Raw genomic sequence first — 22,542 nt, 5'->3', positions numbered from 1 at the left:
ACACTTGAAAAGTATCTATGCTATTGTAAACTGATAATGTTTTTTAAATCTCTGTATATACTGTATATAAAATGTGTGTCTTTCTAGGAGGAGTATTTAGAATAAAATGTATATATCTTTGCACAGATATCTAAATATCACATTTTCTTTAGCAGTCCTAAATAAGCAGGCTCTATGTATACCAGTCGTAGATTATTCAACTGTCAAACTGTTTAGAAAGTCTATTGACTTAGAATAGTTCCAAACCAGTGCCTCTCTGCACTTCAGGGAATGGCCGTAGACTTGATCATTGTCACAGTTTTATTTTGGAAAAAATGTAATTTTTTTCTAGAGTTGAGCTTGACTCCCAGTAGCCTCTATGCTTATTTGGTTCTCTTGACAACAATATGTCAAATATATTCTAGCTGCTCTATTCTTTTGGATTTAAAAAAAATCACTAATCTAGCTAATCTCTATAGCAACGTACCTTGCTTTTTTTGTATGTGAAGTTTTTCTATTTCTAATGATAGTTTCAGACTATTTTACAATGTCTTCTGGAGAAACATGTATATATATCTAAGGAGAAAAAGGGAACGTGTTTAATGACTGTGGGAAGATATAACAGGACATAGTAACATTGAGCATCCTGTTGATGTTTCTCAGCAGAAGATATTCAGTACCATATTGCTCCTGATATTGGAGATTATAGTCATCATGATCAGCAAATGCTAAAATACAAATAGGAAAAATTATTTTAGATTAATATAAGTACATTATGTTCTAGCTTTTTTCCATTACTATTGGCAATTGATTTTGCAATTTGGTTTCACATTTCACAATTCAAGGTGATCAAAAGTAGCTCACTGAAAAGACTCTTCAAATAAATTCCTTGCCAAAACAAAACTAGACCATTTCACAGAGAACTACTAGTAATAAATTCATAGTCCTGGCAGAGATAAAAGAATTGAGGTAATCACAACAAGCATCTGTACAACCATAGAGCATTCAAAGCAGTTGCTCTCAGGCAGGGATTTATATAATGGAAAGTCCTATGTTTTATCCTAGGATAGGTGGTGCTGATTAGAGGTAATTGTAGTAATCTTATTACTCAGAAGCAATAGTCCATTACTTTTAATGTGGTCTTCAGGCAATCAGGCAGTGGAAATAACATCTGTGGATTTAGAAGCTGTGTTTCTGTGTCAAAATCAAAATTATTGTTGTGATGTATCAGAAGTCCTGGAGATGGTTTAATCAAGATTTCTGAGTATAGTTTGGGAACATGCATGGCAAACTCTTTTTCTAGCCATCGTCACCATGACTTCCTTGAATGAAGATTCATCCTTCCATGGAGTCATGTTTCTTTAATTATGTATTGGTGGAAAAATTTATCCCAAATCTTCCACCATTAAACTAGATTAATGAAACTTAACAATGAAACCAAGACACTATTGAATATAAATTATATCTTATCACTTACTCTAAATAAACCATTGTGATTTATGCAATAAGCAATGATTTAAATAAACAACGGTGTAGCATAATGTTTGAATCAGCCAAAGATTTATCATAACAGCCAAACAGTGCAGTTATCAAGGCAAGCTTATGGAAATTGGTGGACTACTATTGGTCCTATTTATTATCATTTTCACATGTTTTTAAATTTTGTACAATAGGGTAAATTTATCAGAATCCATTTTGGAACTACAGGCAAGCTGTCATCTGCTGATATTGAAATCTGTAAGTAACATCTACTTGTTTTAACTATAGGCTTTATATTTCACATAAAACTTTTGACCTATTTTTCATTTTATTTCTTCACTCTCCAATTAGATCTTTTAGAGAAATCCAGAGTTATTTTTCAACAACCAGGTGAAAGAGACTATCACATCTTTTATCAAATTTTGTCAGGAAAGAAAGCAGAGCTACAAGGTAATAAAAAGGAAAACCATGCTTTATGTGCATGTTTTAATCCCTGTTTTGTGTGCATGAGGCAAAACTTTTCTGATGTGAATGAACAGAAAAACTGAGGAAAAAAAATGTTAATGTGAAATAACAGCCATTTCAATTAAATAATATCACCGCATTAAAAAGTGAACAGATAATCTGGAAAACTTTGAGTAGTTAAAGTGACAATTTTCTTTCTCCAAAATAAAGAGCAATCAACAATCTATTGAAATAATGCTAAAATTAATTTACAGTTATTGATTTTAAATTATTTTATCTCATCATTGGCCATATTAATCCACAGATTCTTAATCTGCGGACTCTTACCTTATCCAGCACTTTAAAATAGAACATATGAGCTCATATTAGATAACACTATATGTGTATAGAAGAAAATAACTAAGTTTTTATGTATAATTGGTGTTTAGGATAGTAGAAGATTGCACATATGTATAATAGTGAAATCCTAGAATTCCACTACTGGTCAAGGTAGACAGTACTGTCTATATGGATTCTAACAATATGAAAATGAATTCTTATGTACCTCAGTTTATGTCTTATATTGGGATTCTGCATATAATTATGGATGAATGGAGAGCCAAACTATGATATTAATAATACTTCATATAATTTGAAAGAGGATGTTCCTTTCCATCCATTTTTTTACTTACATCTGTATTTTTATGTGAGTACATCTGTTATTACATAAAAGCATTTTTGAATTTCAGTAGCTGGTCCTGTCTATCATGTAGTATTATACTCTATTTATGCATAGGGATTGTGCATTTATGTGGATTGCTAGTGCTTCATGTAATATGGGCAAAGCTTCCCTTTATACATGTCCTAAATTTCTGCTTGGCAAAAGCAGTAATAATCTCATTTTTGTTCTTGTCATCCAGGCTGAGTGGACCATCTGCTAAATCCTTAACCAGTTAGCCTTTACTATGGCCTAATTAAGGTAGATTAGAGGAACTGTTTCAAAGTGATTTTCAGCTAACAGGATTTGGATGGAAATATTCCACTGTGAAAATGTACCTTCCATGGTTAATTTATTCTTAAACTATACTTGCTGGCCATGATTGTTGCATGGATAAACTGCTGTCCACACAACAGTTTTGCTGTTACAATCAATTAGTCACAGTCTGCACAGCTGTATATGTGGAATGGCAGAGAATTTACTAGAAGTAATACTTTTGTAAGTAGTCGTTGACCACGTTTTCTGATATCTTAATACATTTTTGAAATAATCCTTTTGTCCTAATAATCGGTGTGATATGGTTCTTGCCTGGATTCGGACATTTGAAATTACATCGCTTCTCCCCATAACATCAAGACATTAAAATCAGCTGAACACAATTTTGATGACTTTTGAAATATGAGAAGCTGTGTAAATGCCTTTGCCCTTTATTATTTGTAGCAGAATAAGGATCAGCAAGCACATCTGCCTATGCTGTTTGACTTTAAAGCTAAGCAGGGTGTAGGATATGAGTCTATTGATCATGTGGAGTTAATTGCATAAAGTATAAGAATGCGTCATTAGATGGAACTATTCAGAGAGACTTGATTATCCAGGCAAATAAAATAAAGTCAATTTATAGTTTCAGAAAGGCTTGGAATTCAAGATCTTTTTAATCCTGCTGAAAATGTGTTCATGTTATCACTATCCCTATTATGTTAGTTTAATCTCTTTCTGAAGGACTAGAAATTTCAATGAAAATTCTGTATAGGAACCAGGTTAATATAAACAAAGAAGTGGAATAAGCCATTTTATAGTGATCAACTGTGGGTTTATATATTTTGCAACAGAAGTCTCTTGTTTGGTACTAATACTGTTGGATTGCATTGTTCTGTTCTTACGTGGAATAAATCCCATTGAATTGGTAGAACATAGTCCTGTGTAGATATATGCAGGGTTGCATAGTGATATAATTTAAAAATAGAAATTGTACACATTTGTGTAGATTTAATTTCCCAGCAACTTTGAATAAGCCTTGATGTAGGAACTGCATTTGTGCTATACTGTATTTTGACTTAACAGGAGCCCAGATCTTGAAAGAATAAACAATTTTATCTTCTCCTCATTTGCAGATATGCTATTGGTGTCAACAAACCCATATGACTACCACTTCTGTTCACAAGGTGTTGTTACTGTGGATAATTTAGATGATGGGGAAGAGCTGATGGCAACTGATGTAAGACTTGTTTTTTTATTAAACTACAAAAGGGCATAAGCTGTTCAGTGAGAACAACAGCAATTTCCTTATTTGAATCAGTTCAAACCAATCCATATAATTTGTCTCACTGAACAGGATTGCTGAGCATAAATATGAAATGAATACAGGATCAGTACATCAAAAGTCAGGGCAATTTACAATATGCAGAATGGTCTTAACTATGTGTCACCCTTAGTTTTCCTGTATATTATTTCAGAATAAGACTGTATCAATAAATCCATGCTGTCAATTGACTTTCATAAATTGAGGTAAGAATGTAGTTCTGTTAAATCAGGTTAACACCCTTCAAAGGTCAGAATTTTGATTCTTATAGTGGTTAACCAAAGCCAGTGTGTTTGCAGTTGAGATGGAAATATAGCCTGTTATTTCCTTGAAATGGGTATTTGAAGGCATGCTGCCCTTAGCAGTGTGAAGATAATACTGAAACTGCAAGACAAATAGCCTTTGATAAACCTGTCCTACATACATTCATCTAACCTCATTTGAAAGCTATTTAAGTTATCAACAATAAAATCTTTTAATAAAAATATCCAAAATGTATTTAGGGAGTCTGTTTCCCAATTTGAGCACTGTGCTCCCCCTAGAATTTGCCCAATTGTCTTTTCCAAAGCATTGTGTTAAATGGTGTGCTTCTTTTAAATGCATTTTCCAAATCTCACAATGTGCTCTTAATGTTGCTAACTGTTCCCTCAGCATCAGGAAATAGAAGATGAATAAGACTTTTCCAACAGTTTCAGCTTGAATTTTCAATACCAGAAGAAACACAGCAGTGCTCTAAGGCAACTTTGGAAAACAAAGCGGCATGTAGCTGAGGAGGCAAATAACAAAAGTATCTTTTTTTTTCTTTTTAAATTTTTTACCAGCAAGCCATGGATATTTTGGGTTTTGTTGCGGATGAAAAATACGGTGCCTACAAACTTACTGGTGCAATTTTGCACTTTGGAGACATGAAATTTAAACAGAGACCCAGGGAAGAACAGGCAGAAGCTGATGGCACAGAGAGTAAGTATTTTATTTTTGTTTACCAACAGTGCTCCTTTTCTTGTTTTGTAATATTAGCATTGTTTCCCGCCCCCCATAGAAATCAAACTTTTTTTGTGGGAATTTCATCTATAGATCAGTATGCTGCAGTTGGGCACAATCTGAGCATATGGTCCATGGGAGTAGATTGATGTAATATAACAGGGAAAGAAAACAGCAGAGCTTTCAAAGACTGAAAGACATTAATTGCATAAAAAGTGCCCTGAATAATTTTCTTACTATTTGCTGAGCACTTAATAGAGATTAAAATCCCCACACTTAACTCCCCATTACTCCCAATTCAAAAGATTCTAAGATTCCAATCATTCCTTAATTAGAAAAAAAGTAATAAGTAGTTTCTGTGAGTGTTGTCTTAGCCAACATTACTATACAATAGGCTCTTCTCCTGGGCAAGACGTATGTGCTGTGAAGCCCTTGGATGACTCTCTTGTGCCATATATTGAAGTTGATTTTACAAATTACTTGTACAAAGTGTACATGATATAAACCATGCCGTTTTGCTTACATTTTTACAAGACATACTTACCCATGTAAAATATACAGAATCTATTAACAGAATATGCTATTCATACTGGATAGGTAGATAGTTCTGTAATCACTTCAGAATCAGCTCTTGCCCCCAATTAGTAGTTAATTGTTACATGATAATGTCTTCCAGACAATTGTCTAAATCCGTGATGGCGAACCTATGGCACACGTGCCAGAGGTGGTATGCATCGCCCTCTCTGATGGCACGTGAGCCATCGCTCCATTCAGCTCTGCTGTGCATGCAGATGCACCTCCCGCCAGACAGCTGGTCTTCAGATCTCTGCTGCGCATGCGCAGGAGACCGTGATGTGTGCGGGGGACTGTGGTGTGGGGGGGCATGTGCACATGCAGGGGGGTATGCGCTCATGCAGGGGGGTATGCGCTCATGCAGGGGACGGGGTGTGTACAGGGGATCCATGTGCGCATGTGCAGAGTGCATGCAGGAGAGCCATGCACGCATGCACAGGGGCGGGATCCATGCAGGGGGCACAGCACACATTGCATTTTGGCTGTTCAGGCACGTGCACACTTTGGGCACTCGTCCAGAAAAAGTTAGCCATCACTGGTCTAAATTATGATTTATTGTGCCCATTCTCTACACTTTCAGACTAATACCTGCAAAAGAACACCTTGTATTCAATAGAATACGCATTGAATTCTTTCTGAGCAATCAGTTTCTCAGTGCCATGAAAGAACCTCTAGGTATGCAGGTAATCAGATCACGCTAATTAATTACCTATGGTGAGAGGTCTAAAGATGCATGTGGTCCCCAAAAGCTTCAGTGTAGTCCTCAACATGACCTCTCCTATGTCAACTATAATGTAACAGACGGAAGGTAATTAAATTAGGCCTGTGTGATTCTTTGGACTAAATTTTGAAAAGTTACTGAAGGGGTGCAAATAGAACAGCTGTCAGTGTCTAATTAAGAATCAACAACACCTTTTAAAAAATATCTCTCACTTTCTTTTTGTCTTGCCTTTGAACTGAAATGGACTCCTTGTGACTTTAGGAAATTCTGTCTATATATAACTAAACACTGTCATTGCCATGACCTTTAACTGGGCAAAATGATGCATCTTTGGGCAACAGTTTTGGAACCAAGATACTTCAAACAGGCTATTTTACAGAATGTGTCCAAAATCTGAGACCCATGATTTTCAGGAGTCCACGTGTTTGGAGAGGTTGCGGCTGCTTCAGTGCTATTGGTTGCTGTGGTACTGCTGCTGCGGTCACATGATCTTCATTGGCATCATTCCATGACGGTTTCCCGGCCAGTTTTGCAATACCTCACTCTTTGAACCCTACATCTGAACTGTTTAAACCCTATCTTTGGTTTCTTTTGCAATACTCATTCTACTCTTCTATGCAGGCCTTTATATTTTATTGTTATATTTTGTGATTTCCCTCCCCCCCAATTCTTTCTTTTCTCTATTGCTGTCTCCAGATATTGCAATGTCTTCTAACCAGATTTTTTTGTCTTTCTTTTCAGCAATTGTTAAGTCTGGGGTGTTATGCAACAGGTGCTTATGTGCCTGAATTCAAATGTCCAAGAGGATTTTAGCTTCTTAATTTTCTATTACTTTGTTTTGTGATCCCACCAGTTCGTGCTTGCAAGCTTATTATTACTATGGTTGATTGCAGTTTAGATTGGATTTGGCATTTTTATCCACTATTGAATCCTTCTGGAGGACTTGGGATAGGTAGATGTTGTTTGATGGTGTTAAATATATCATTGAAGGTTATAAGCTGAATTTAATTATTATTATTTCTTAGTCAAACCTACAGCCTTGATGTTCCCTGGTAGTATCCCATGCCAATACTAACCAAATCCAGTTGTATTTGGCTTTTCAAATTTTAAAAAAATGCTGGGTAGATGTTATTACATAGCTGACCTCTAGGTTTCTGTTCATGGATGCATACAAAATTGTCTATTTAGGTATTTCCTAAACATAAATATACATTAAATATAAATATTAATGGTATATGTTTAATAAATAATGTAAATATGTGTTAACTCTTCAAAACAGGCCACGTGAGACAACAGTCACCACACAGATTAAACAAATATGTTTTATTGTTGTAGGGTATGGTAACTGAATCTTGAAAGCCTGCAAAAATTCCTTCTGCCCCTAAAAAGAATAATTTTTTATTTATTTATTTATTTTTGTCACAACATCATATAAAAAGGATTATATAGTATATAAACATATATATGAGTAAATATTAGGAGGTATAAGCATCAATATATATATAGGAAGAAGAAAAGAAAAGAAAAAAAACAAAAACAAAAACAAAAACAATAGGACAGGAACGGTAGGCACGTTTGTGCGCTTATGCACGCCCCTTATGGTCCTCTTAGGAATGGGGTGAGGTCAATAGTAGAAAGTTTTTGGTTGAAGCTTTTAGGATTATGGGAAGAGACCACAGAGTCAGGTAAAGTATTCCAAGCACTGATGATTCTGTTACAGAAGTCATATTTTCTGCAATCTAGATTAAAGCGGTTAACATTAAGTTTAAATCTGTTGGTTGCTCTTGTATTGTTGCAATTAAAGCTGAAGTAGTCTTTAACAGGAAGGACATTACAATAGATGATTCTATGAGTTAAACTTAGGTCTTGTCGAAGGCGACGGAGTTCCAAGTTTTCTAAGCCTAGGATTTCAAGTCTGGTGGGATAAGGTATTTTGTTGTTTTCAGAGGAATGGAGAACTCTTCTTGTAAAATATTTCTGGACTCGCTCAATTGTATTGATGTCAGAGATGTGGTGAGGGTTCCAAACAGGCGAGCTGTATTATAGAATTGGTCTAGCAAATGTTTTATATGCTCTGGTTAGTAGTGTAGTGTTTTTGGAAAAGAAGCTATGCAGGATTAGGTTTACAACTCTTAGGGCCTTTTTTGCTATGTAGTTACAGTGGGCTTTGACACTTAGATCATTTGACATGAAAACTCCAAGATCTTTAACGGGGTGGGGGTCATCTGTATGGTAATGTCCATCAAGTATGTACTTAGTGTTTGGGTTCTTTTTTCCAATATGTAAGACTGAGCATTTGCTGGTTGAGATCTGGAGTTGCCAAGTTTTAGACCAGGTGGTTAGATGATCAAGGTCTTTTTGGATGATAGATGCATTGTCTGTGGTGTTAAATAGTTTGACATCGTCAGCAAAGAGAACACAATTACTTGCAATATGGTCACAAAGGTCATTAATGTATAGTATGAAGAGTGTTGGTCCAAGGACGCTGCCTTGAGGAACGCCACTCTTGACAGGAACAGGATTTGATAGAGCATTGCCAATTTTGACCACTTGTTGTCTGTTGGACAGAAATGCAGATATCCATTTGTGAAGGGGTCCTGAAATGCCATAGGATTTTAGTTTTAGGAGAAGTTTATCGAGTCAAAAGCTTTGCAGAAGTCTATGTAGATTGCATCTATTGTTTTGCCTTGATCGAGATTTGTAGTCCATATGTTTTTACAGTGAAGAAGTTGTAAGTTGCATGATAATTTTTTCCTGAAACCAAATTGTTTGTTGGAGAGTAGGTTGTTTGTTTCTAAGTGTGAGGTAATGGATTGGTTGATGATAGATTCCATGACTTTGCAGGTGACACAGCAAAGGGAGATCGGTCTGTAGTTTTCGACTAAGCTGGGGTCTCCTTTTTTGAAGACAGGGATGACTGTGGCTAGTGACCAAAGTTTGGGAAGGGAACTGGTTGTGAAAGCTTTGTCAAAGATTATGCTTAGGGGTTCTGCTATATTAGTGGAAAGTTTTTTTAAGAAGTATGCGCATAGTCCATCAGGTCCAATAGATAGCGATGGTTTCAAGTTATGAAGAGCTTTTTCAACGTTTTCTTCTGTGAAATCTATATGGGTTAAGTCATCATATTCAATGCTAGTGCGTTTATGGAGTGTCGGATATGTGTTATTGCTATAATAATAATAATATAATTAATTTAATTTAATTTAATTTTTTAAATAATAATTAATATTAATTTAATATAATTAATATAATATAATATAATAGTATAATGCATGGCTATTTTGAATCTCTTCCCCAAGCCCCCTTCTTTTTCTTTTCCAGAACTGAATTTCATTTACTTTTCCTTAGCAGCTCTTCTTACAGTTTTTGCATATCTTCGTCATGGCTACTTCTGCAATCCTGTACCATATTCCACTCCCAGGTTTTCAAACTGGACTACATAAAACCATCTTCTTCAAATTTTCCTTTAACAACAATGTATAAAGTAGATTGAGCAAATAGATCATGATTGTTCTCTGAAAAAACAATTGCATTTGTGCTCTTTCATCGGTTAAAATAAAAAATTAAAAGCCTGTAATGGAATCAGTCTAAAAAAAGTTTTTCAGATTTATTTATCAAGATTGTACAAAAAAGAGGATGTAGAAAAAATATACTGTCCCAATGTCCTATATGTCTTAAGATGTCCAGGCCAACTCTAGCACAACATTGGCTCTGCTCAGTATAAATCAGAATGAGAACTTCTAAGAAAGTTTATCCATAATCACAAAGATGGGTGCCAGTTCACATAAATGTATGCACCTTTAAACACAGTTGTATGCAGGAGTTCAACAATTTGAACCTGAATATTTTTCCCCCTCAAATTTCCACTAATGTCTCAATTAGAATAAGAATAAACAGTTACAACATTGCTTTGCAGTAGATTATTTTTCTTATTATTTCTGTAAACCATGAAATCTTGTTCAATGTCTCATCTTTTGATATACCTGACAATTGCAAATGTTGCTTCAGTAATTCAAATACATATAATTCTATTCTCCAAACGTGCTACTGTATACGAACTTATTCATTTTTCATTTTCTTCTGTTTTATTGTTATTCACCTTGAGTGTCATCTAGGTAGAAAAATACCATATTTTGAAATAATCATAATTATAAAGCTACAATCTTTTCTAGACAGCTAAAATTCCAACTACTTTGCCATCAGTTAGCTTTCTTTTTTTGCAAGAACTGTGGATCAGTCCTCTCTTCTTGGCCTCAGCATTATCATTTCTGTGTGACTGAGATTATACATTGTCTGAGCTGTAATGTTGACAAGTCTGTGTTCTGCCAAGTGTCAAAATTTTTCTGTTGAGGGAAATAAATGTCAACACATAACAGTAACTAGACTTCCAAGTATTAGTACTGGATGTGCGATAAACCTAAAGTAGCTTTAGGAAAAATATATGACGGAAGTATTTTATTCTACTACATATTTTACATTAAATGTAATTTGAGCTCACAATGATTTTCAGCTGAGCTAGTAGTTGTATTATGGTTAAATACCTGCTTGCATCATACACTTATATTATTCTTTTACTTTGGAATTCTGTTCTAGAATATGTTATAGAAAACAAACAACCTATATTTGAAATATCAATCTAAATTCTTTTTTTTTTTAAATGTATCCTGCCTTTATTACTTTTACAAATAAGACCACAAACATATCCATTACCCTTCCTTCTCCTAATTTACCCATTGAAATGCTGTTTCTTTCAGGTGCTGACAAAGCTGCTTATCTAATCGGAGTTAACTCTTCTGATATGCTTAAGGGTTTGGTGCATCCAAGAGTGAAAGTTGGAAATGAGTATGTCACTAAAGGCCAAAGTGTAGAACAGGTGAGAAATCCTTAAAACCACATAATCCATCAAGACACATCTGTCATATTCAGTTGATTCTTCTGTAAACAGAAGTATTATTACAAATATTTGGATTTTTATTCCTACTGCTACAATTGTCTAGTATTTCCCATTCCATAACTATGGCTTTTGAATGGTCCAGTCAGCATCTAGAATATCATAGTTGTTAATGATTACCAGAGCAAGCCAAATTGACAGGATTTATTATACAGTTTCAGGTTTCAATAAGGTTCATATGAAATTTGTCAAAATATCATAAGACTTTAAGCAAAACAATGTTTCTCTCCATAACTGCAGTCCCTTAGTGTAAATTAGCCACAATGATTTTTTTTAAAAAAATCTTTGGTGGATACTTTGATTCAGTGGTGAAATCTGAACCAGTTTGCTACTGGTTCACTGGCTGCGTATGTGCACTGCATGCCAAGGGCTTCCTAAATGCATGTGCAGTGTGCACCAAAAGGAGGCTTGGGAATGTAAGTATAACAGTTGGGGGGAATCAGCTGTGGTGCGCGAGCTTGGGAACCTTTTAAAAAACTTTTTTAAAGCATTTTTTACTTCTTCTTTTTTTTTTACTTTTTAAGCATTTTTTTACTACTGGTTCTCGTGCATTGCTCAGCTGATCTTCGGAACTTTTCCCCCCTCTTTTTTTACTACTGGTTTGGCAAACCAGTAGCATTTTTAACTACCAGTTGGTGAAACCGGCCTTAACCGGTAGCATTTCACCGCTGCTTTGGTTCCACCATCTACATATCTTTCTGTGCAAACTTACAAATCTGCTGCTTACAACTGCACACCAAACACTGTGTGGTAGAAATAAGACTGCAAATTTCTATCATTACGAACACAAATACTGTTCAACACTCAAGCCTGCCTAACTCTAAAGAACAATAAACTATGGAACACATTTTAATGCAAATTTCAATTCAACAAAGAAATATATAGTTTGGGCACAAGAAAGCAAAATTACCTGGTGGCATTTCACACAATATTTTTTCAAACTGAGTCTGAAAAATATATGTGGCTGTTTTAAGGCACTTACTCATTAAAGTGAATGTGATTCTTAAATGCATCCAAACAGAGATATTCTTTTTCAGGTATAAAATACAGGTTGCTCTAAGGAATAGCAAAGATATATAAAGCACTCTTGAATCATTTCAAAGCATTCACAGTCCTAGTAAACCAAGTCAATATTCCATATATATTGATGTCATGCCATACAGTTCAATTATTGACATTTTAATCATTTTACTGAGCAGTAGAAAAATGGGAGCTTAGCAAATATTGTATATTTCTCAGAATGGGTCTGTTATGGCTTTTCCTCCTAAGTTATCAGTGTGTTCACTCACTCAAAGCTATTCCACAGCAGAAATGGAAGCAATGAGTTTTAACTAATATTTCTTGCAGATGATAAACTTCATTACATTCTTTACTATATACCCAGCCATTGTTTCTCATGTTTCCTTAGGTTACTTATGCTGTTGGAGCTTTATCTAAGGCAGTATACGATCGAATGTTCAAGTGGCTTGTTACTCGCATAAATAAGACTTTGGACACTAAATTACCAAGACAATTTTTCATTGGAGTATTAGACATTGCTGGCTTTGAGATTTTTGACGTGAGTAATTGAAACCAAAAATGTCCACAAAACAACAAATTAATATAAGTTAGCAGACTTTATTCAAGTATTTTGTTTGAAAACTTTTATTAAAAGAATTATTAGTGTCATATAGTCTTCCCACTTATTAGGCAATAACTAGTCAGAAGATTTCTTTGTTAAAATAGTTTTCAGGAACCTTCATCAGCCTGTTTCACCACATGCCTTCCAGTTGTATTAGACTTAAACCCTCATAATAGCCAATGTGATGACTTAGTGTTATATTTAAAGCCCAACATTACTAGAAAGCATCAGATTGGTGAAGCTTGACTAGCACCTTGCAAATTAGAAATGAAACTGATATTAAAACCTTGATTGCTTCCTGGGTTAACTGATCTAATGTAAAATTAATATCAATGGGACAACGATGCCTTTGGTTCATATCTTTGTGAAACATACCTGAATAATTAGCCCAGCAAACTTTGTTAATTAAATCAACAATTCTATCTGTTTTTTTTAAATGGCTACAATATTTATGCATATTAAAACAGGCCTTATATTTAAAGAAATTCAAGTTTTACCAACAAGCCATACAGAAATTTTGTCTTAGCTACACTGTTTGATTCTAAACAATTTGTTTTTTCTCTCTCTCTTTGTCCTCCTGAAGTATAATAGTTTTGAACAACTTTGCATTAATTTCACAAATGAAAAATTGCAACAGTTTTTCAATCATCATATGTTTGTCTTGGAGCAAGAAGAGTACAAAAAGGAAGGCATTGAGTGGGAGTTCATTGACTTTGGATTGGATCTCCAAGCTTGCATTGATCTAATTGAAAAGGTACTAATAAATTCTTCTTCTTCTGACTGTAAATTAATTTAAAAGGTTGAACTAGTGCTACACCTTTGTCATTTTCCCCCAATAGTTATAAGAAGCCTGCACAACCTTTGGGTTGGCAAGTTAAATGTACTTAAATGTGTTTACGTTGTGGCCATCATGTTCTGATTTTTCTATTTAGGATTAAAGGAATTAAAGAGAATGATAGGTTTCTTAGTAGAAATTTGTGGGTCACAAAGCATATAGATCTGAGTATAAAAGAGCTTTAGTTTCTATCTCTTCCATTGAGAAAATTATGTCAGCCCATCAAAGTATTTTGAAAGCAAAAACATCAATATTATGTCAGCAACTGGGATAAAATCTAACATCTTCACATGCTATGTCAACAAGTTTTATAGCAGACGGAAAGAATAATAGATTAATGGTTATGAAAAAAACAACCAACTCTGTTACCAGTAGCATTCATTGCTGGCAACATACTGTGTATAGTTGGAAGAACAGGCTCCTAAAGTAGTTCCCATTGATTGTGTTGGCTTAGTATTTTAGAACTGTGGTACAACTGGAAGGGAGCAACCTCTGAAAGGCTATCATTGTTTATTTTTCTATTTTTTTGTTTACAGCCCATGGGCATCCTTTCTATTCTTGAAGAGGAATGCATGTTTCCAAAGGCTACAGATATGACCTTTAAAGCCAAACTCTATGACAACCACCTTGGCAAATCGCCCAATCTGCAGAAACCAAGGCCTGACAAAAAAAGGAAATACGAAGCACATTTTGAACTTCTGCACTATGCTGGAGTGGTAGGGCCTTCCTTCCTTCCTTCCTTCCTTCCTTCCTTCCTTCCTTCCTTCCTTCCTTCCTTCCTTCCTTCCTTCCTTCCTTCCTAACTCCCTCCCTCCCTCCCTCCCTCCCTTTGCAGTTGGAAACACCGTAGAAGGGTTCTCTTCTGTGGCATCACTTTTTGTAGACTTACCGTATTTTTCAGAGAATAAGACACACTGGAGTATAAGACACACCTTAGTTTTTGGGGATGAAAATGAGAAAAAAAACTGATTAGCAGGTGGATCGGCCTCTAGGAATACCCCAGTCAGCTGTTCCCAGAGGTGAATTTTAGCAACAGATTCCTTGGTTGTGAGCTCTGTGCCTTGCTTTTTTTTGCTTTTTTTCCCTGCCTCTGAAACTTCTGAAACCCTGTTTCAGAAAAAACTCTTTTTTGTGCCTCTGAAAGCATCTGAAACAGCTTCAGGAAAAAAAGCCTCTGAAGCTCTGTTTGGGGGCTTCTTTTCTGAAGCTTCTTTTCTGATGCTTTTTTCAGCCTCTGAAACCTCCGTTTGAGAAACTGGGCAGGGCTACATTCAGAGTATAAGACGTGCCCAGATTTTCACCCTCTTTTTTGGGGAAAAAAGGTGTGTCTTATACTCTGAAAAATACGATATATCCTATGGGGAATTAAACCACATAGAACAATGAAGGACAGTGGAATTGGAAGATGGGAAGAATGAAAAAATGTTTTCAGCAAAAAGAGAAACTGGCATTTTGAAAAGGCTGGCATTTGAAGTGGAAATGTTTTGAATCTCCGCTTGCACTAGAAATGTATATCTCAGAATTTAGCAGATAAGAATCAGGATACCACTTTTAGTACACTTTATGCCTACTTCTTTATATTTGATATTGATAAAATTCATGCAATGTAATGTACAATAAACGCTTGGATAGGCAAGCCAGAAATATACAACCTTTGGGCAACAAAGCACACTTAACATTTTTGAATAGGGCTGGAGTTTGGTGTAGATTGTCAAGTTTTGTTTTTTTTTATAGGAGATTGACAGTTACAATGTTAATGGGTTGCTGAAGTTTTTGTTTTGTTTTTTTACGTCAAAGTAACATCACTGAGCTTTTATTTTTCAGCAAACGTGTATGGAAAAGGCTCCAAGGACTGCAAAAAAGAGAGTTGTGCACACAAAAATACTAATTTATTAATATGTTAGACTACAACCAGGCCAGCCACTTTATGGTTTAGTATCTTCTATGCATCAGGCCATTTTTTAATTTCATCTTCAAAAATAGTAGGGAAAAAATCCTTTTAAAGAAGGTTAGTGGTCTAGTACAGAAGTATGCAGTATTTATTGAAAACAGCTTTCAATGTCATTCACTCCTTAGCTTTACCTGTTAGAAACAACTCCAATGAGATGCTTCTACCATGCAGAGTCAAAAAATGCTTGATTAAGTTAGAATGATGTTATGGATGAGGTGAAGCATGCAGCAGCACTGCATTACTTAGCTCTCTCCATTTTCATTTGGAAAGAAAGAGATTGCCGATGTGGATCAAGAACTCACACATTGGAAGGCAGTGTTTATGGAGATACTTCCTGAATATTAAGGGCTCATTCACCAAAAAGTTACTCTAGCTGAGGGGGGTGGGGGAGACAAACCAGGTTGAACGCTAATATTTGATTAACTAAATAAATTAAGTCAGATAAACATAGTTAATATGACAAATGTAAAGCTAAAAATCAATATTTTATGGCAATTTGGGAAGATCTGAAGTCCACAGACTACCATATGGAGATACAAATAGCACAGCCCTCATTATGCTAAATTAAGTGTAACTTAGTGTGTAACATCTTTGTTATTAATGAATGAGAGGAAATGAAAAGCTGGGAGGCCAGGCAGAAGAATGGGAAAACAAATATTCTGAAGGTATGATGTGTTACCAAGATCATTTATCCCAAAGGTGCTTTTTCAAGAGGCAACTGGACTTTCTGGTTTTTCTTTGAGGATGTTTCGCTTCTCATCCATGAACCTTCTTCAGCTCTGATGGGATGGTGAGGAATGGGAGGATTTATACTTGTTGTAGACAGCTGGTTATTTGCATTCTTTTAGTGAGTCATCAAGGTCACCTGGAAGTTTATCTGTGTCATCAGGGTCACCTGAGTGGTGCAAATGGGTGTGGAGCAGGGATGGAATCCACTTATCTTTGCTACTGGTTTGCACATGGGAGTGAGCGTGTGTGCTCTCTTCGCTTGTATGTAACACATCTGTGCATGTGTAGGATCTTCTACACATGCGCAGAGCATAAAAAATGGGACGTGATGACATCTGGGCAGGTGGGTGGCGCCTCCTGTTGCTGGCATTACTGGTTTGCCCGAGCCAGATAGAACCGGCTGCATTTCACCACTGATGTGGAGCCTTCTTGAAACTGTTGAAATGGCTGTGTTGTAGACTAGAGATAGATGATGTTGTATCCCTCCCCCTCTGTTGAGAGAGGCTGTTCAATTTTAACTCCTCTTTCAAGACTTAATGTGGCCTCAATGACTCTAAAAGAATGCAAATGACCAGCTGTCTGCAAGGAATATAAATCCTTCCCTTCTCCACCATCCAGTCAAAGCTGAAGAAGCTTCTTGGATGAGAAGTGAAATATCTTCAAAGTAAAACCAAAAAGTCCAGTTGCTTCTTGAAAAAGCATCTTTGGGACAACAATGACCTGGATGACTGAGAATGTCCATAGACAAGATCGATAGTCACCATTTAAAGACCAAAAAGTAAAATACCTTTTCCCATATACAGGTAGTCCTTGACTTATAACAGTTCATTTAGTGATTATTCGAAGTTACAACAGCACTGAAAAAAGTGACTTATGACTATTTTTCATACTTACAATTGTTACAGCATCTACATGGTCATGTGATTAAAATTCAGATGCTTGGCAACTGATATTTATGATGGTTATAGTGTTCCAGGGTCATGTGATCATCTTTTTTTTACTTTCTGACAAGCAAAGTCAGGGAAGTTAAATTCACTTAACAACTATATTACTAACCTAAGAACTGCAGTGATTCACTTAACAACTGTGGCAAGGACAACCGTACAATGAGGCACAATTCTTTTAACAACAGTCTCATTTAGCAACATAAAGTTTGGGCTCGATTGTGGTTGTAGGTCGAGGACTACCTGTACTTCATAGATCAAAACTAAATATAGAATTGATGTCAAATAAAAAGAGAACAATTGGTTGGGTAGTTTAGTTTCTAGCTTGTTGGCTTTAAAATTCTTTTTGGTGCTTCTTTTAGGTTCCCTATAACATTGTTGGTTGGCTTGAGAAAAACAAAGACCCCCTCAATGAAACTGTGGTGGGTATTTTTCAGAAATCTTCCAACAAACTTCTGGCCAGCCTATTTGAAAATTATGTCAGTGCTGACAGTGGTAAGTGAAATAACCTTATATTTTATTTCTTACATCACATACTAGAGGGGATGCAGTGGCTCAGTGGCTAAGACATTGCTTGTTGATCGAAAGGTCAGCAGTTCAGTGGTTTGAATCCCTAATGCCGCGCAATGGAGTGAGCTCCCATTACTTGTCCCAGCTTCTGCCAACCTAGCAATTCGAAAGCACATAAAAAATGCAAGTAGAAAAATAAGAGCCACCTTTGGTGGGAAGGTAATACCATTCCATGCATCTTTGGCATTTAGTCATGCTGGCCACATGACCATGGAGATGTCTTTAGACAGCGCTGGCTCTTTGGCTTTGAAACAGAGATGAGCACCACCCCCTAGAGTCAGGAACAACTAGCACATATGTGCAAGGGGAAACTTTACCTTTTACACATACTGGAAAATGTGACTAACAAATATATTAACTTATGACTTTGGAATATTTGGCAGTAGCAAATGTTAGACACATAAACATCTCTCTGGGGAGCAGAGTAAGAGTCAATAATTCAAATTGTTGATACCTCATTAAGTCTGTTTGCTGGCTCTGGTTGAATGATAATTATAAAGCATATATTAAAGGGTACATTTCACAACTAAATATTACCTATTAGGGCAGGAGGAGAAGTAGTGAGTTGGAATTATAAGGAAGGAATTTCAGAGATATTTCCTCAATGTATGCACTGTCAGTTAGTGGAGTATTTATCTATCTATCTATCTATCTATCTATCTATCTATCTATCTATCTATCATCTATCTATCTGTTTGAATACACAGCTACATCTGTTTAATTTTGCCTTAGAGTAATCTCGAAGTCAGCCCTTATGTTTGGTAAAACATGGTTTATGGCTGACCATAATAGATAAGTGGCTCCTTTAACCAATCATGGTTAAACTAACCATAACTTAGTGTCACAACTCAGACACAGTAGTTTATGGATGAGTTAACCAAGTGAAAACATATTGTGCCTTGTTATTTTAGAACTGCATACAATTATTGTACATGGGTCATTAGTTGATAATGTACATTATGAATTTTAAAAGGGCATTATAGGCATCCATTCTCAGTGGACACCAGCTATATGGTTCCAATAAACCAAAGCTGAGACAGTTTATACACAGACACATGTAAATAAGTTAAATAAGGATATGCCTTTAGTTATAAAAAATCTTTTGTTCTAAAATATTGTACATTTGATAAGTAAAAAACAAAGTTGTCTACTTTATAAATCTCTTGTTATGGAGATTGATTTTTAATAGTTATTTGCAGAAACCAAATATCCACATATTACACATTTTTACACCATAATTTCTCAAAACTGAAATGACATCAATTATACCAGTTAGCCATATGATCAGCATATTTCCAATCAGGCATTGTCTATACAGTAACTCTTGGACCCAGAGCTTTCATGGAAGATCAGTTCTGATTGACAGTTGACATAAATAGTTGTTATCAATAGTTGTTATCAATAGAAAAAACTATAAATAAAATTTTAAAAAAAAGTTGATATCAATGGTTGCTCCTGGCCCAAGATTTGACTCTAGTTGAATAGAGGAAGTTCAAAAGAACAAGCAGCTCCAAAGAGTTGCCCAACATTTTAAAATGAAAAATACCACTGAACCAAAAGAAATCTGTTTGTTGTTTCTAAAATACTCCTAAACTTCTAAATCACATAAAACATCTGTGGTTATATGTTAGTGCTGTAATGAGAATTCATTTTTTTTCCTTTTATTTCAAGTTGATCAAAGTGGAGAGAAGAAACGCAAGAAAGGGGCTTCCTTCCAGACAGTGTCATCCATGCATAAAGTAATTTTCCAGACACTTTTTAAGTATAACACCTCATTTATATTTTCTTTCACTGCTGCAGAAATAGTATATTTGAATTATAACAGAACAATAATTAAAAATTCATTTTACAAGGTTTGCATGTTCACTTAAAAAAAGAACTACTTCTTAAAATAATGATATGAATACTTAAACTTCCATAGGATTCATTGTTACTTTTCATGGCAACCAGTGGTTAGATTTCTCAGAATTAGATAAGTGACCAAAGGCATTTCCCAGTCATCTGGATTCTTTTTCAAAGGTAGCTGGCATGTCTGCTTTGGTAAAAGTAATTGGACAGCATTTGCCCTTTAGGAGTTCAGCATATAATCTGAAATTTTCATAGCTCTGCTAATAAATAATGCTAAGCCATAATGTAGGGATTTTTGAAATGCAAATCTACTTGCCTGTCTAGCAAACTATGGACCAAAGGCCTGGTAGATAATACATATCTGAGAATCAGTGACAGCTTATACTTCAAAACCAAAGATCCAAATGTGCCAGCATAGGTGGCCATTTTCACAGAAGATATGAAAGATCACTGCATACCTTCTATATATTAGGTAATATTTTTGCCATTGATAAAATTTGTGGCTTAGCCCAAATCGTAGAAAATGCGCAATTCTGAATAAAAAGTGCAACTTCTGCTTGTCACACTCAAATATATAAATAGAATCACTGCTAAATATCTAAACATCACACTTTCAAGAGTGAATATTCTGTGTGTAATTTTGTTTGTATTTCTTTTCAAGATAGGTCTTCCTTCAATGTATTTAATTCATTAAAATTATCAGATACCTCTGTTCAGAGTCGGATTCTGTTACAGAAAAAAAAAATCTGCAAGATCCTTTTGGCCCAGCAGTTCCCAATATGTGGTGTAAAAGAGCAGGAACAAATCTTGCTAGAAAGACCAGATTGCCTGATTGAACAACAAAAATATGGAAGGGCGGTGGGTGCCTGACAAATAACTTGGTTTGCTTGTTTAGAATCATAGAATTATAGGGCTGGAAAGGAACTCGGAGGGCTTCTAGTCCAATTCTGCTCAAGGCAGGAGACTTCTACTATCACAATCAAATTGGTTGTTATTTAAATAAATAATAGTTTAGAATAGAATAGAGCTGGAAGGGACCTTGGAAGTCTTCTAGTCCAGCAGAAGATTAAGTGGCTGTCTAGTCTCTTCTTAAAAACCTCTAGTGATGGAGCATCCACGTTTTCTGAAGGCAAGCTATTTTAAAAGTTAATTGTTCTCACTGTTAGGAAGTTTCTCCTTAATTCCAGGTTGCTTCTCTCTTTGGTTAGTTTCCAACCATTATGTCTTGTTTAAAATTTAAAATTGGATGATGTGGTGCAGGCAAAAGGCTGCATCCAGTCTGTAAATAGTATGTGAAAGACCATAAGGCAAAAGGATTTTAAAAAATTATAAATAGGTAGAAGGGACTAGGACAAAAAGTCCTATTTTCATTTCATTAAAACATGAATACACAGTTAACAACTTCAATACCTCATATTTAATATGCTCTCCCTTCTGCTCAGGTAACAATTATAATTTGCATCTAATGGTGATTCTGGAATTCTGGGAACTACACATAGTATTTTTGGAAGAGACATTATAAGGCCTCGGGTTGTGTGGTGTAAACTAAACACAGTGTAATCCAAGACAAACATCACAACAATATACTTTAACTTTTAGAAAGGAGCCGTTTCTAATTTTCTACAGTGGAAGAAATGTTAGATTGGAATACGCAAGTCCAAAACTCACCCAAAGTCATTATCATATGATAAAACATTATTATTTAGCATTGTATCTAAATAATAACAAAATAAGAATACTTAACCCTAATTGAAAAACTTGAATAGACAGCAGAGAACTGATGTACGCTTCATTTTAGGACTACAGTTAGTGTCCTATAAAGTTAGTATGGTAATTTATGATGTAACTCTTCCAAAAATAATTGCTTTCTTCAGTGAATTTGCCCACATGACATGGCCAAAGTAAGTGAGACACAGTTTTGTGAATTAAATGTTTAAATGATTTAAACGTTTCATAATATAAATGGCAATTTATACTCTCTATTTCCACTTATTTATTTATTCTCTCTGTATTTAGGAAAATTTAAACAAATTGATGACTAATTTACGATCTACAGCTCCTCACTTTGTGCGATGCATTATTCCCAATGAAACAAAAACTCCAGGTAAAATTCTTTGAATATATTTTGTTTTAAGTGCTTAATCTAACTGGGGGAAATCCTGTTTTTAAGCATGCGTATATAGGAATGCATTTATTATCCTATCATTTCAGGGGCAATGGATGCTTTCCTTGTCCTCCATCAACTTCGCTGTAATGGTGTCTTGGAAGGAATCCGCATTTGCCGCAAAGGCTTTCCTAATAGAGTCATTTATGCTGACTTTAAACAAAGGTAATGTGAAAATCAATGGCACAGTCAAACTGTTACTTTTGCAGAAATGATCTTTGTTCTTTAGCAGCAGCTCAGTAGATCCAGTTCTTCATTTATTCTGGCCAATAGCAGGCCAGAATAAACTGTCTTTGAATAAAAAAAATGACAACATGAAAGATATATTTTAGAATATGGAACAGTTCGCATTCAAAGAGGACAAAAGGATGTTACTGATTCCACAGAGTGCACTGCATATGTAGCACCCATCTCAACTTCTGAAAATGAACAAATTTCCCCAGAATTGCATAAGT

The 22,542-nt window shown here is 35.3% G+C and overlaps 1 protein-coding gene across 1 annotated transcript in view; it reads left to right on the top strand.

Annotated features, from left to right (window-relative positions):
- Window positions 1–22,542, top strand: part of MYH15 (myosin heavy chain 15) — a 107,257-nt gene that overhangs the window by 22,156 nt on the left and 62,559 nt on the right. The window contains exons 10-21 of the mRNA XM_058186017.1: window positions 1,653–1,716; window positions 1,810–1,908; window positions 4,012–4,115; window positions 5,021–5,159; window positions 11,229–11,347; window positions 12,834–12,983; window positions 13,630–13,800; window positions 14,418–14,597; window positions 17,868–18,000; window positions 19,747–19,814; window positions 21,940–22,027; window positions 22,135–22,252. Of these exons, the coding sequence (XP_058042000.1) occupies window positions 1,653–1,716; window positions 1,810–1,908; window positions 4,012–4,115; window positions 5,021–5,159; window positions 11,229–11,347; window positions 12,834–12,983; window positions 13,630–13,800; window positions 14,418–14,597; window positions 17,868–18,000; window positions 19,747–19,814; window positions 21,940–22,027; window positions 22,135–22,252 (1,433 nt within the window). The remainder of the gene's footprint in view (window positions 1–1,652; window positions 1,717–1,809; window positions 1,909–4,011; window positions 4,116–5,020; window positions 5,160–11,228; window positions 11,348–12,833; window positions 12,984–13,629; window positions 13,801–14,417; window positions 14,598–17,867; window positions 18,001–19,746; window positions 19,815–21,939; window positions 22,028–22,134; window positions 22,253–22,542) is intronic.

Source organism: Ahaetulla prasina, chromosome 5, assembly GCF_028640845.1.
Source record: "Ahaetulla prasina isolate Xishuangbanna chromosome 5, ASM2864084v1, whole genome shotgun sequence".
In the NCBI taxonomy this organism is placed as follows: Eukaryota; Metazoa; Chordata; class Lepidosauria; order Squamata; family Colubridae; genus Ahaetulla; species Ahaetulla prasina.
The sequence above is the reverse complement of the archived record's forward strand: the minus strand, read 5'-3'. Positions and strand labels throughout refer to the sequence as shown.